Raw genomic sequence first — 15,172 nt, forward strand, 5'->3', positions numbered from 1 at the left:
ATTTTTCAAAATTTTGATAATTAATTTTTTTTCTTATTTAATTGTTGTGACTGGTTGTTTTTATCGTTGTTAATCTCAAGATGAATATCTAATTTCCCAAACACGTGTTTACTTCGCTCGAATGGAGCAACAAGTGTTTGAATTTAAAAGGAATGGACGCAGTCGCGCCCGAGTCACTAATGTTCAAGTTGTGTATTTATAAAGCAGTTACGGTTGTTGTTGAGTTAGTCGTGTTGTTGGTGTTGTGCGTTCGCTCGTCTCCAATTCTGGAATTAACTAAACATGAGATAAAGCAGTCGAACGACTTGATTGGGGATTCAATTAATTGGTGAGTAACGCACGTGAAAATTGCTAATAACAAGGTAGGAAGCAGTCAATTAATCAAAAGAATAACCAGCTTGATTGCTAGATAAATGATTGTTGTGGGAACTTTTCCTTGATTTATTGGTGTTTCAGGTGGAATACCGACCTTGATTACCGCTTGGCAAGGTCAGAATTTCGTTTTGGTGCTTCAATTAATTGCTGGACCAAGACGGTTAAGGAAAACTAATTATGTAAATTATTTTACGTAAAAATCTCTATGGCTGCGAGTGCACAATAAGAATGAATCATTTAGTTTCTAAAAGGGGAGCCTTATCGTAAATCTGCATATTTAATTACTTGGAAACTTACTTTTTCGGGGATTTCTTCATTTAAAACTTGACGTTCTATAAATAACACATAACATAATAATAACAGGTAGAAATGTACGAAACATCTGCTGTTGTATAAAAAAAGATCGGATCCTCTTCTGCCTGTCGTTGACAGGCAGTCCACTTACCTTTCGTTAAAAAACGAAAAACTACCTACATTCCAGCCAAGAGCAGGTGCATTCAACAATGTGAGTGGACAGTCAAGGTTTTTAAATGCCAGGGAAAGTTTGAGATTTTTTTAATATTAAATTACAAAAATAATAAAAAAAATTTTTTGTTACCACTGCATTACCAGAAGTCGTTAGCATTGATGAGCCAATAAAGCTTCTATTATTTGTGAATGTACGAAAGTAATGCAAACAATCACAAATCGATTAAAGTGACTTGGGTACAGTCACATAATAGACTGCTTACTTAACACATTTATACGTAATTAACTAAACAATTAATGCAAACATGTGGGTTTGCTAAAAACATTAATTGCATAATGTCTATCACGAATATTTTTAGTCAAAAAAAAACTAAAATCAATTGTTAAAAAAACACTCACGTGCGAAATTTTAAATTCAAACAATGCAGTGTCGAGAATAATTTTTTGCAAGTTTGGTAGCAATGTTACCTTGAAATCTATTGTCGAATAATAAATAGTGTGCCTTGGATTATTTTTTCCCATGAAAATTTTGCTCGCGTTTTTTGGGCGTAATTATTTTTGTGGTTAAAATAAAACCGAATGAAACATATGTGGTTCCTGGTTTGTGTCATTGTGCTTTTATACGCGTAATAAATTTTTCATACAATATTTTTGGGCCAAAAATATGAATTAGTGCCCTTCTTCACCTAAGTACTGATTATCTGAATTTTTTTTTTAATTAATTCATATGAACTCACTGAAATAAAAAAATTGAAGCTGTTCAGAATTATGTGATTAAATGGCAATCCATTAAGCAAAATTAATGTCAATCAGAAATGCATAATTTTCCCAAAAAATCGTTCTGAAATTGAAGTCCCAAATTTTGAGAACCGCTGAAGTAGAATTACAAATTAGCGTAATTTTACTATTATTGACAAAACAGTATTAATTTCTTGGTCCACTAGGTTATTCTTCCATTTCAATTTGTGATTTATTATTAAATTTTAGTAAAAAAAAACAAAAAAAAACGTCGCCAGCACCGGGATTCGAACCTCCCACATAAAGGGACATGTTAGTCACAATTTTGAAAACTTTTTAAAACACCCATGAGCCACTATCTCTATTTTGTTTAATGAAAAAGTTAACTGTTTATAAACTAGCGTAAGTCACACAGTGGCTCTCAACAGGTGGGTTAATAAAAATTTCCGAAGAAAATACGCAATTTTTGGAAAAATGATATAAGGCTTTTAACTCGTCTGATCATGACAAATTCACATAAGAAATAATTTTTTGCAAGTTTGGTAGCAATGTTACCTTGAAATCTATTGTCGAATAATAAATAGTGTGCCTTGGATTATTTTTCCCCATGAAAATTTTGCTCGCGTTTTTTGGGCGTAATTATTTTTGTGGTTAAAATAAAACCCAATGAAACATATGTGGTTCCTGGTTTGTATCATTGTGCTTTTATTCGCACAAATATTTGGTAAAATAATAAAAAGTAGTAAATAATAAAAAGTAGTAAATAATAAAATAATAAATTTTTCATACAATATTTTTGGGCCAAAAATATGAATTAGTGCCCTTTTTAATCTAGACACTGATTATCTGATTTTTTTAAAAGCTGTTCAAAAAAATGTTTATTGTGTGATTTGTGTGACTAGAAAAGTGTTAATTGCTTTAGTTCTGTTTTTTATAAATAAACCACAAATTATTAATATTTCGATAATACAGTGTGTTTAGCAAAAATTTAAAGGTAGATAAATAAAAAATGCATAGTTTTCCAAAAAATCGTTCTGAAATTGAAGTCCCAAATTTTGAGAACCGCTGAACTAGAATTAAAAATAGCGTAAATTTTAATGTTATTTACAAAACAGCAAAACAGCAAAGGCGAATTAACTTCTTGATCCACTACGTTATTCTTCTATTTAAATTTGAGATTTATTATTAAATTTTAGTAAAAAAAAAAACTTCGCCAGGACCGGGATTCGAACCTCCCACATGTTAGTCACAATTTTGAAAACTTGTTAAAACACCCATGAGCCACTATCTCTATTTTGTTTAATGAAAAAATTAACTGTTTATAAACTAGAGTAAGTCACACAGTGGCTCTCAACAGGTGGGTTAATAAAAATTTCCGAAAAAAATACGCAATTTTTGGAAAAATGATATAAGTCTGATCATGACAAATTCACATAAGAAATAATTTTTTGATTTCGATAACAGAAATAAGTTTTATTTGCTCGCAAGAAATTAGCATTTGTTGAACGGATAAGCTCGTAAAACTTATTACAGTTAGTACCATAGCCTGGGGATTTATTTACTGTTGTGTCCACAGTATGAAAGATATTAGAAACTGTTTAATAAAAAACAAGACTTGCGTCTAAAAACACGCCAACCCTTGACACACTTATGCTAATTATTCCTCAAATAATTTGTCTCATTTCCTCGAAATTATGCTAAAAACCACAACCAGCGCAATTAAAATCGGCAAAAGTGAATTTTTCCCTAATTACAAGTACGGCTAGAAAGTTCATGTCTCGCGCATAATATGTGCCTATTCCTATGCCGGAAAAAAATAGGTGAAATTTGAAAGTAAGCCAAATACGGTATTTATCGGAGCTGATGGACGTGATCCGTGACTTGAATAACCAAAAAATAAAAGTGACTCTAGTGTCATAATTGACGTTTTTTGTTGCAGATGCTGTAGATGGAAAGGAGGTGAAAGAACAACCAACCGCAAAATGGTCTACGATTGTGGCTCCTGTTTGGCCAAGTACATTCTGTGCGCGTTCAATTTTATCATATTTGTAAGTATTGATTTTTGGGGGAGCTTTTGTTAAAACAGTTTCACTTTTCTTTGATGGAAAAAACAATTACTGACCGACATTTCTCGAGTAATTATTTCCTAAACGCTGCTGTTGGTAGAAAGTAACTTGCGTAACTTGAGTAAACAAAAAATTGATGTTCGAACGACAATACGAGAGAGTCGAATGCAAACATGCACTTGTTTATTATTTATGGATAAGAGAGTACAATGTCCTGGATCAAAGAAATCAATTTTACGATAATATTCCGATAAAACACCTGCTTGGAACTTATTTATTATTCACGAAGCCGCTGGGGGTGATTCAATCACGATAAAAACTTTTCCGAATTTTTTCTGTCATTGATGGGTTTCCACACCTATTTCGCCGGAAATTAGGGGTATTGAACTTTTTTTTATTTTTTTATTTGTACTCTAAGTGAAAATCAATTTTTTGTGTTGTTGCCGGAAATTGAAAGCGGAAAATTCCGGGTGATTGTGATTTTGTGTTCCTTCAAACAATTATTAATAAAAAATTCTAGGTTTACTATTTTTTTTGAATTTTTGAAAAAAAATAATAAAGTGGAGATATAAAATAACACGATAAGGTCATTAAAATTGTATTTCCAACACTTGGAAATGACTGAATTATTTGATCACACAGTGTAATTACAACAAAACAGTATGGTTAAAAAATTGCTATTGTGGAAAATCATATAATCCTCAATGTCGAAGTAAAATGCTGTTTTATCGAATTAGTCGATAAAACCGGAAAATTCCGGGTAATTTGAAATTCAGTGTAGTAAACTAATAAATAATGGAATTAAAAAAAATAATTCGTTTTTTTCAATTATTATTACAAGGTGTCTGTTGTGTCATAAATTATGGGAATCACACAGAAGTCAGCGTTTGCTATCAAATACTTTATATTTTCTCGAGAATTTGGTAAAATGCGACGTTGGAGTTTTTATATTTTTCAAACAGCTAATAATTTTTTAAATTTGTTTTTAATTATTATTTAATCATATCATGTTTATCATCAAATGGTGCAAAAAATATACAGGTTTTCAGATTTTTCCACTCGAATTTTTTTGGGTATTTTTTGGAGTTATAATAATATTTCTTCGACACACCTTTAGTAGTAAAAATCGAAAATTAATTATTTTGTCCAATGGCTTGAAAAAATTGTCAAAAATTGAAGGAAAAAATTGTAATTTTTTCAGTTAGCTGGCTCTGTGGTCCTAGCTGTTGGCATCTGGCTGGCCGTGGATAAAAACTCGTTCGTAGGACTGAGCAAAATCGTTCCCAGCGACCATGTCCAGGTAAGGAAGCGTAAACGATTACAATCGAGCCGAATTCCGGCCATTTTCATCATTATCTCTGTACAATAATTAGTCACAGAAGAAAAAGAAACTTTCACTTGTCATGCTACAATAATCAAAAATCACGTTTGTGTTTATTTTTACGTAAGTTTTTAGATCGAAGAGTGCCGCGTGTGTGTGGTTGCATTCACTGCAAGCAACCCTTCGCATGCCATTAGGGTCAACGACCCTTTATCATTCATTTTCCTAAAATCTTGCGATTAATTTTTACAAATTGCTGGAACCATTCAACTGTGTCAAATGACACGCGAGGGAATTTGGCTGTAAATTAATCACCTGTTTTGTTCGCTTGTCAATTTTTGATAAATATGGTAATTACGTGACCTTTACATTTGAAACTTAATAATTGAGGAAAAAAACAATAAAGGCGATTTCTACTTCAAAAACCGTGTTAACGTCGTAAAAATAGAGTTTCTCGCAACACGACGACCCATGCCATAAATGTTGGTATTGTGTTCCTAAACCACGGTTAATTAATGAAGCGGAGAAATGCACATTATCTACCGCAAACAAACGACAGTCGGGTCATGTAAACATGAAACTGTTTGGATGATCTCAACTCTTATTTACAGAGAAATAATAATTCCTATAATTGTTTTTCATATTGTTTAGTCATTTAATCCAATACTTGTTGCAAGAAAATTAGGAAATTTGTGTTTCATAGAACTTTCCAGTTTTGTGTAATTTACTGTAATTTTTATTTCTCTAAATAAGCGATTTCCAAAACTAAGGAGAGAATAATTTTTGTTTTCGACTTATAAACAAAAGTTGACATTTTAGTGAAATCTTAAAAAATTCATATCTTCCTTATTATAAAAGATACACATTTGAAACAAAGACATTATACAGGCACTTTTTTACAGAGAATTTAATAATGTTATCAGCGATTTTTTTCAACCATTCGTTTAGCTGTAATAACATAAAGTTGTATTTTTTTAAATGAGAATCATAGGCGGCTGTGATATTTTTGAAAAGCTTATTTTTTTCTGAACTCAAAACCATATAAATATAGTTTGATATTTTTATATATTTTTGATAAAAATATATTTAAAATATTTGAAAGTAAAGTAGTTGGCCATGGAAAAATTATTTCATATAAAATGTGTGAATAATCTAGAAATTTTGTGAACGGTTATTAAAGTAAAAAATGTGAAATTATAAAAATAAGTTAAAGTTATTTTCAATTGAACAAATATACGAGCGTCGCAGATTTTAATTACATAAAAAATGTGCAGACAATTGCAAACGATGTCTCACTACCACTTGATGCCACTTTTTTATGATTTAGTGCAATGGAGGTGACGTTGATAATGTTGTGTATTTTTTTACCGCACATGGAATTTGATTTTGGTGTTTGGATTGACATTTTTTTGTAAAAAAAATTTTATTGATACGCAATCATACAATTAATAAGATTTTTCTTCTTCCGACATTTCATGTTTAAAATTGGAAAATAGAATGACAACGTAAGCTTGCCATTTTAAATATAAAAACAAATAATTTTTATTAATTGCAAAAATTTGATCTAATAAAAATTTATTATGCTGTTTTTGAATTATTTAGGGTTTAAAAAATCATTAAATTATAAATACTTGTTGGGTAATACAATTTTCATAGTTTTAATTAAAAATCCAAAATTTTTTCATGGCCTACTATAAAGAAAAAGCGAAATGTTTTGTTTTTTCTTAAATATTTAAAATTAATGTATTATACAAATAGACACATCAAATCAGAAAAAAATAAGCTTTTCGAAAATGTCATAGCCAACTATGATTCCTATTAAAAAAAAATACAACTTTATGTTATTACAGCTAAACGAATAATTAAAAAAATCGCTGATTAAATTCTCTGAAAAAAGTGCCTGTATAATGTCTTTGTTTCAAATGTGTATCTTTTATAATAAGGAAGATATGAATTTTTTTAAGATTTCACAAAAATGCCAACTTTTGTTTATAAATCGAAAACAAAAGACGATAGCGAGATGCGGTTTTGACTAAAATTATTCTCTCGTTTTTCTCTAAACTGCTTACTTACAAAGTCATTCTGTGATGAATTTTCGTAAATAAAAAAATGAATTTCGGTTTTTCGCGCAGTTAACACGCTAACCTCTGGCACACTTTGATCCCGCTTGAAATTTGATCATTTTTCCAACAATAATAATACAATATAATAATTAGTGTCATTTTGCCGCACCTAGTTTAATGCAGATTAAAATTTGCATACAAAAACTGTAATGAATAAAATTATCCATTTTTGCGATTTTGTTCGAATAAAAGGAAAACAACGTCGTATTACTATTATCTACTAAAAGCAAATAACAATCGCTTCATATAAACACAATTTCAGTCTCAAATGATACATGGAAACAATTCGTGTGTTTGCTTAATTCATAATGCAACAAAATTGTAACTGTATTTTTTTAATTATTGAGGGAAAAAAAAGATCGGACAAGATACGTCGTATTTACAAAACAAACCGGGGCCATTGACTGCATTCTTGTGAATAATTGAATAAAAAATAAGTCGATTTGATGGACAAGTCTTGAATATTAAATAAAGCAATTAATTGTTAAATTATTGCGAATTCTGAGGTCGTGCAACAATTGACCCATAGTCAAATTGGTTTTATTTCTAGCAATTTATCCAACCTGCCGTCATCGAACAAGGGGCCTATATTCTGATCGCCGTGGGCGGTTTCATGTTTATCGTCAGTTTTTTGGGCTATTGTGGCGCCTTAAGAGAGTCCCAATGCCTCCTAACGACGGTAAGTCAAAAGTGGTGCAAGGTGATGCGATTTATTATTCATGGGGTAAATAGATTAATTTTCCTCGTTACGCCACTCAGAGTGAATATTAATCAAGGTTGAGGCAAAAATACGTGTTAGGATGTATGGCAATAAAAACCCCTCGTAACAAGTAATTGGAATTAATTCGGTGGGCGAGTTAATTGATTGGCTGAATGAGTGTTTAGTCTGCGGTCCTCCCCAGTTATTGTTTTTTTTTCCAGTACGGCATTTGTTTGTTGGTGATTTTGATCGCCGAAATCGCGGTGGCTTGTCTGACAGTGGCGTACAAGCCGAAGGTGAGTCGCGATTGTCGCATTTCTGTGTTTAAAGCCAGTTTTTTAAAGGCGGAGGAGGAAACTCGAAAATTACTCAAATCAACGATTGAAAATTACTACTCACCGCCGGAAAATAAAGACGCCGTGACGTTGATGTGGGACCACCTCCAGGCCAACTTGAAATGTTGCGGCGTTAATAATTACACCGATTATCGGAGCAGCACGAAGTGGACAAACAGTGGGAAAGTGATTCCTGAGTCGTGCTGCGTCCTCGAAGGGGATCCCCTGAAGTTGAAGCCGAAGGTTCCGTCGTGTGTGACGAGTCCGAACGAAGTCAACTCGTACTACAAACAAGTAAGTGCCAAGTGGGTGAATGCCATTGGTTCATGTTGGTTTTCCAGGGTTGCTTCGATGCGCTCGTCCACTGGATCATGATCCACGTTGATGTGGTCATTGGTGTGGCTGTCGGTTTGGGTTTGCTCGAGTTGGTCGGGATATTTCTGGCGTTTTGTTTAGCTAAGGCCCTCAATGGGTACATAAAGTAGGAGGCTTGGGACCAAGCATTATGTTAATCTAGTCGTTACGTATAGTTTTCGGGGAAATTCAGTATTATTGTAACAGTGCCTTTCCGACTTGCACGTGTACACACCAATTTGGACTTTTCTACATGTAATGAATAAAACAAACCTGTTTATTTCATTTCGTTCATATTTACAAAATACATTATTGTGGCCCCATCATGCCCATGGGCATGGAGACTGGATACCCTGGTTGGCCCCCTTGTTGCATTTGCATCGCCGGTGATTGTATCTGTGGTGCTGGACTCTGTTGCGGTTCAGTTGGCAGCACTAGGTTGAGGAGGAGTTCCCTCAAGGCTGGGAAAATCGAACACTCGGAGATGTTCGACTGGAATTGGGCAAAGTGTTTGAGGAGTTGACTGGCGGCGGCCATGCCGGGAACAGTCCCCGCCTCCCTTTTCTCGGCCAACTGCGTCATGTTTGAATTAACGTCGTAGATGAAAGGGAGCACTAGGGAGGGCGGCTCCATGTTCGGGGGGTACTGCACTCCAATTCGAGTAATTTGCAACTATAAAGTATAATTTTTAAAACATGAGTCACAAAAATCAACCAAGTGCTTACAAAAAACAGGATTTTTGCCCGGTAGACGAGCACTCCTGACATTCCCGTGGGAACGATGGGCATGGCGGAGGGCGGTATCCGGAGCATCCACTGCACCGACCATTTCATACCTTGTTGTTGGACGAGTCCAGGCATCAATTCCAGTTTCATGATTTGTATGAAATCCTTAAGGACGTTGACTGGAACGTTCAACATTGTGCAAAAAGTGAACATTGCGGTTGGTTTGTAAGGGGGCGCTGCTGCTCGTGTGTCGAAGAATTTTTCCAAAACTTGGAGTTCTTCTGACGTCCATACGTCCTTATGGTCGGGCAGAGGAGTGATTTTGAGGTGGAGACTTTGCAAGTGTTGTGGGTTCAAGCCGATTCGACATTGCAGGATTTCTGTGACTTTGAAGTGGATGACGCCCAGTTCGGTATTAGGGATGGCAGTTAACTGCAATTGAAATAGTCAGAGATTGACTTAATTAAATAAAATACTTACGTAATTCTCATTATGTATGAACCTTTGCAACTGCCTCCTCATATAAACACAGCCCAGGAACCTCTCCAAAGGCGCTAGCTCGGGCCCCGGCAGCCCTTGCGGGTGCATAGACGGGCAACACAACGTCTCCAACGCCTCATGTGTTAGCAAGGTGGGCACAGCCCCCGCCCACGACCTCTGGGGCAAAACCCTCGACAAATGACTCCCCGTCCTCATATCCCCACTCTGCGGACTATGCATTATGGGGTGCCCCCCAGGTGACTGTCCCGGCCTTGCTGGCGATGGCCGTGGCATACTCGGCGAACCTGGCCAATTGGACGCCGCCGGCGACGCCATACTCTGCGAGGACGGGAACGGACTTCCATCCGTATGACCCGTTGCCATAAAACTACTAACGGGACTATGACCCGGAAGACTGGTCGAAACCGGCCCCGGTGACGAATTCGATAACAAACCCCCAGGACTTGGCAATTGTGGATTAAGCGGCGAATTGGCAACAAGTCCACTGGGACTTGGGTGCGGCATCGGACTCGGATTAATATTCGCTGGGAGCGAAGTCGGCGATGAGAGATTAAAGGACGTCGCGGGACTTGACCCGAAACTGGTGTGGGTCTGGTTGATGGTGTGGGGACTGGCGGGGGTGTGGGGGTTGGAGCCGGAGGGCGGGGTCAGGGGCGGGTGGAAGCGGAGGCCGGGCTCGCGCGTGCCCGCGGGGGATTGGGGGCCGCGGTGGTGGCCGAGGAAGCCGCCGCCGGCGCTGGCCCCGCCTTCCACCTCCATGGAGACGGGGGATGGGGGGTTGTCGTCCTCGGATTGAGAGCGGCGGCGGAAGACGGCCGTCTCGTCCACGTATTTCGAGAGGAAGGCTTTGAGGCCTTGAGTGGGCGAGAAGACGTCGACGACGTTGCTGCGGTCGAAACGGCTGTAGGCGCCGTCGCGGAGCGAGACAAGGCCGGCGCCGCGGATGCGCAGCTCCAGGCAGTACATGCCCTGGTAGGCGAGCCGGATGAGGGTGCACGATTGGGCCATTATGGTGAAGGTTTGGACGGGCACTTGAGGGCGCTGCAACAATTCAAATGTCACACAACAACTTCTTTGTTACGTTAACACTTACTGTATTTTGGATCCCTAGCTGCGGGAGCGTCGGCAGCTTACTGATGGAAATCAAGGGTTCGTACGTCTCGTGTAACAATTGGATAATTTGCGCCAAATTTCGATACTCATTTAAATGACTCTCCAACTGTTCCCGAATCAAAGAATGCGCATTGATCGCATTATTCGTCGCACCAAATGCCAACTTGAACGCCTTCTCCCCACTGTTCCAATGTATCGAAACCATGGCACCCTTTTCAGGGCCATAACACAAAACTAACTTACTATAATTGTAAGACTTAATACTGAACATGTTGGACAAATTGTACTTATCTGAAACAATCACAAATTAACAGACACACTTAAACTGACCCAACCAAACTTACCGCCCTTTAAATATTCACTCAAATCATGCACTATCGTGTACAAGTGCACAATTTGGTACCAATCACTCAATAATGAGTCAACCGTACGTGAAGTGGCGTCAATTGTGGCCATATCGTACTGGAAGTACACCGGCCGTCGCGACCCTACATTAAACCAAGCTTAGAAAACAGTTTCCTGTAATACCGACCCACCTTGTTCCTTCGGATGCGTGCTAGTTAACGGTGTCGCATAAAAAACAAACTCTGTCATCCAACTTTTCATCATCCCTTTGCTCAAAACCCTGATCGAAACGGTCAATAATCGCTTCAAGAGGGCGTGCCAAGCCGGTGAGCCGCCTATTTCGGTCGTTGGAGGCGGTAATTGGATCAATTTTAACACCAAACCGGTGGCGTTAGCCTCAACTTGCAAGCCTTGATGAAAAATACTGCGTTTATTCAACTCATTGGCCAGGCTCACGTACGGCAAACGTTCGTCACACATGGCAACGACATGCGCTAATTCTGATATAAAGTAGGCGGGTTGTTTGGACCGCCTTGTGGGCGGTTCCGGCTTGACTCCGCCCTTACGTTTCAAACTATTTAGTTCAGTGTGATCGGAATCTGAATCGATTGAAGTGAAGGGACCGTGCGTTGCAACAAAAGTATCAAACTCGATTAGAGTTTGTACTTTGAGGTAGACTTTCGGGATTTCGGTTTCGATGGTGTCATCATCAGGGTTGTCCTCAATGCTTGAGGGCTTGACCACGGCCATGTGAAACGCACAGTCGACTTCACACATCGACGTTTCCTTCTCTTTCAACTCAACGATTAAAACAACATTCGGGTGCCGGTGCAGTTGGATGTACATCCGATGTCGTCCGATTTTAGTCAACGGGTGATCTGAGTGATGCAACAGTGGTAGTCTTTCATGCGCAGTGGCTGGTAGATGTTGCAAAGTCTTCTCGCAGCGTCTCTGCGTGATCCAGAAGCGCAATTCGCTTATGAGAACCGGTAGTTTGGAGTGGTCGCCGTTGAGGGCGTTGTTCAGTTCGGGGACAAGGGGCGGGTCGTATTGGGGCACGTGACATTGCAGCATGCCGGTGTGGGTGTCGACGGTGATGAGGAGTTGCTCGGCGCGGAGACACGGCTGGAGGATGGCGATTGAGAGGATGGCAGGGGAGCCTTGGAGGTTGCATTCCACTTCTTTGACCATGCCCTGGATCTCGAGTTTGATGTCGCTGAGGCGGCTGCGCGTCCGCACGTAGATGGTGTGCACGAGGAGGCGCTCCATGGAGAGGATTTCGGAGCGGATGGCGCGATCGGCGATTTCGCTCTCTTTGTTGCCGAGGGAAGGGACGTGCAACACGGCGAGAGGGCGCGCCGGGTCGTGGGCGTCCACCTGGATGGTGAGGCGGTAGCCGAGCTCCGAACGCAGGTCTTTGTTGGCGGACTCTTTGCCTTTTGTTGTTAACTCTCTGGAAAGCGCATTTTAAAATTAATAAAATGAGTTTTAAAACAATAGCTACCTCCAATAAGAGACTGTTAGACATTTCCCTGGTATATACTCGTCAACGTGAATGTGGTCGTCCAACCTGTCTCTCATCAGACGCAAAGTTTGCGAGTACAAAACCTCCAATTGCAACGACTGGCAAAAAAAGTGCAAACAATTATAGACTTCTGTTAAAGGCTGCGGATTATCCACTAGCCGGGTTTGAATCAACTGATGAATATACTGAATTTGTAAAGAATGGACCAATGCCTTCCCATCCCCTGTTTCCTTATCTTCCACCAAAACATCAATCTCTAGCAACCTCCAGGGAATGTTAGGCCCATCACCCATCACAGTCAGCGACACTTCGAATTCGTGTTGGACATGGAACGTTACGCGCCCATTTTCAATCTAAAACAATTGCAATTTAATTATCTCAGCCAACTTAATTTGGTAGTTACCTTCAAATTGCGCATCTGTGGTAACAAATTCCCCGTCACTAGCCGGTGTTGTATCACTTGATTTAGCCTGAGTAAAGTGTTGCGTTTCTCGGTGCTTGTTATGGGGTCTGGGGGCACAATTTTCTCCCTGATGCAGGCAGGCAATCGGCCATAGGTCCCCGTGGTCAGGACTTCAACAGCGGCAGGGATATGAAAATTGGGAAGACGGGCCTGCACCAGGGTGTCCCTAGCTATGCGTGACAACATATCAGCTGTCTCAACAAAGAGCAATGATTGCTTGTCCAGAAACCCCATAATGCGCTAAAAGTTACCATTACTACCACTCTCATGAAATAAGAAAAATTACCGCTGATTTTTCCACTTTGGACGCACTGTTGGCCCACTTGACTAGGGCCAACAGCCGCACGAACAATTGGCGCGTTCTTGTGGCAAAGTTGTAAATTTCGACTTTTCGCTCCATGTCAGTCTTCCGCGGTAAACTACAAGGGCGGTTAACAAACTTACAACCAATTTATTGCGACTTACAGTTCGGCCAAGACTGTGAGTTCGTGGTAAGTTCGTTGGATAATATAGTCGATTAGCTTGGCGAGGGATATCATGCCGCCGCGGTTGCCCTCTTGGGGGCCCCCGAGGCCCCCTTGAGCCGCGGCGTTCGCCACCAAAGTCTGGATTCCTTCCAGAGGTACAGGGGCCATGTTAGGTTAGGTTGCTTGAAACTTATTTAAATGTGCGGCAAACACCTCACTTATTTATTATTCATTTTGATTAGTGTTTTTTATACGATATTGTCGGTAATTCGAGTTTTTTTCATTAATTTATTTGATTTTTTCTAACACGGAAATTCACCAAAACACCACCATTTTATCTAGTTTGGTTTGGAACAGCCACAGAACAGAACAGTACGAGTTAAGAAGTGATAATTCCCTAGTAAATCACTGGCAACAGGAGAATCCAGCGCCTCTGGTGCTGAAGTGCGTTACTACCACGGTAAAGCGCTACGTTTGAATAAATTCCTTTTATATTGTTTTTTATTATTTTTATCTTACAAGTTTCATTGCAAATTGTTTAAAATAAAAAAATATATTTTCATTTTAAACAAAATGAAAACGTTTTATATTTATTATAAACAAAATTTGCAATGAAACTTACAAAAAAAGTTGTTTTGGGGTAATAAAACACAGATTTTGTTAACATTTTTATTGTACACTTGAGTAACATAACAAATTAAATTTTTCAAAAAATTAAAGTATTGTATTATTTCTTAATTATACAAAAATTATCAAAAAATTAAATCAGTCAGTGTTGGCATGTTTTGCCTGTCTGCTCGAGACTTAAAACAAAATAAGGTCTGCTTTGTTGCCCACGCTACGACCACGAGGAGGTACATGCAGTGCACTGACACACTCGAGCGCAAATAAGAAACTTAAAAGTAAATTCTGAAATACCCTAAATAGAGAAAACGCCAAAATTTTGAACTTACAGGAACCTCAATTTTGCAGGCATTCCTCCACAATTCTTGAAGCTTTGGATTCTTAGGGTGTTTGGGGCTTAAAAGATTTCGTCCCGTAAAGGCTTAACCGAGCACGAATTTCGCTTGGTTGCCGTCACACTTGTAGATTTTTTCTCCAAGTGTATCCATCTGCGGAGCAGCCCTTGAGTTGCATCACGTTTCCGAGAATTTTAAATGGTGTTTAAGCGATAATTATCGAGGTGTTCTTGAGGGCCTATTGTCCGGCGCCAAGTGGACAGTGGCCATATCATTAATAAAATCTTGACGGCCTACAGCAAGGACTAAATATTCGGGGGTGTAGGAGCGGACAACGATCAACTTCTGTCACCGAAGGGGTTATAAATGGCCCCGTAAAAGGAAAATTTTGAAAGGGAAAGCAAAAAACACAATAGGACCGGTAGCTAAGGCATTACACAACAAAAGGCGCTCGTAAATGCCTTGGTTAAGGAATTATTTAACCCATTGTGGGGCCGGACCTGCACATGGCTATACTCATTACTGATTTTACACGGAGATTTATGCTCTCTCTTATGTCACCAGACACCGGTCCAACAGCTCACAATACGTGAC

The 15,172-nt window shown here is 38.8% G+C and overlaps 2 protein-coding genes across 5 annotated transcripts; one reads left to right on the forward strand and one right to left on the reverse strand.

Annotated features, from left to right (window-relative positions):
* Positions 1-132: 132 nt before the first annotated feature.
* On the forward strand, positions 133-9,152 carry Tsp66E (Tetraspanin 66E). 4 transcript variants are annotated; one of them, XM_008200667.3, is made up of 8 exons: positions 148-328; positions 457-489; positions 3,521-3,629; positions 4,849-4,947; positions 7,642-7,770; positions 8,013-8,087; positions 8,136-8,420; positions 8,468-9,152. In XM_008200667.3, the coding sequence occupies exons 1-8, from the start codon at positions 153-155 to the stop codon at positions 8,609-8,611; spliced, it is 1,050 nt and encodes a 349-aa protein (XP_008198889.1). In that variant the 5' UTR covers positions 148-152; the 3' UTR covers positions 8,612-9,152. The 4 variants fall into 4 exon arrangements, with proteins under 4 accessions (XP_015839660.1, XP_008198889.1, XP_967238.1 ...); XM_015984174.2 differs by lacking the exon at positions 7,642-7,770 and having other exon boundaries at positions 133-328; XM_962145.4 differs by lacking the exon at positions 457-489 and having other exon boundaries at positions 170-328.
* MED14 (Mediator complex subunit 14) lies at positions 8,740-14,048 on the reverse strand. Its single transcript, XM_064357833.1, has 10 exons — positions 13,618-14,048; positions 13,439-13,571; positions 13,093-13,392; positions 12,669-13,042; positions 11,356-12,617; positions 11,164-11,307; positions 10,800-11,110; positions 9,686-10,747; positions 9,206-9,637; positions 8,740-9,152 (listed from the first exon to the last, which is right to left on the reverse strand). The coding sequence occupies exons 1-10, from the start codon at positions 13,785-13,787 to the stop codon at positions 8,790-8,792; spliced, it is 4,551 nt and encodes a 1,516-aa protein (XP_064213903.1). The 5' UTR covers positions 13,788-14,048; the 3' UTR covers positions 8,740-8,789.
* Between the last annotated feature and the right edge of the window lie 1,124 nt (positions 14,049-15,172).

Source organism: Tribolium castaneum, chromosome 7, assembly GCF_031307605.1.
Source record: "Tribolium castaneum strain GA2 chromosome 7, icTriCast1.1, whole genome shotgun sequence".
Taxonomy (NCBI): Eukaryota; Metazoa; Arthropoda; class Insecta; order Coleoptera; family Tenebrionidae; genus Tribolium; species Tribolium castaneum.

Excerpts from the sequence above, each read along its gene's own strand:
- Tsp66E (XM_008200667.3), top strand. The coding sequence starts at position 153 with ATGGACGCAGTCGCGCCCGAGTCACTAATGTTCAAGTTGTGTATTTAT. Across the intron at positions 490-3,520 it reads CTTGATTACCGCTTGGCAAG|ATGCTGTAGATGGAAAGGAG; the intron begins GTCAGAATTTCG and ends TTTTTGTTGCAG. Across the intron at positions 8,088-8,135 it reads CAGTGGCGTACAAGCCGAAG|GCGGAGGAGGAAACTCGAAA; the intron begins GTGAGTCGCGAT and ends AGTTTTTTAAAG.
- MED14 (XM_064357833.1), bottom strand. The coding sequence starts at position 13,787 with ATGGCCCCTGTACCTCTGGAAGGAATCCAGACTTTGGTGGCGAACGCC. Across the intron at positions 10,748-10,799 it reads AGCTAGGGATCCAAAATACA|CGCCCTCAAGTGCCCGTCCA; the intron begins GTAAGTGTTAAC and ends GAATTGTTGCAG. Across the intron at positions 9,153-9,205 it reads GGGCAAAAATCCTGTTTTTT|TTGCAAATTACTCGAATTGG; the intron begins GTAAGCACTTGG and ends TATACTTTATAG.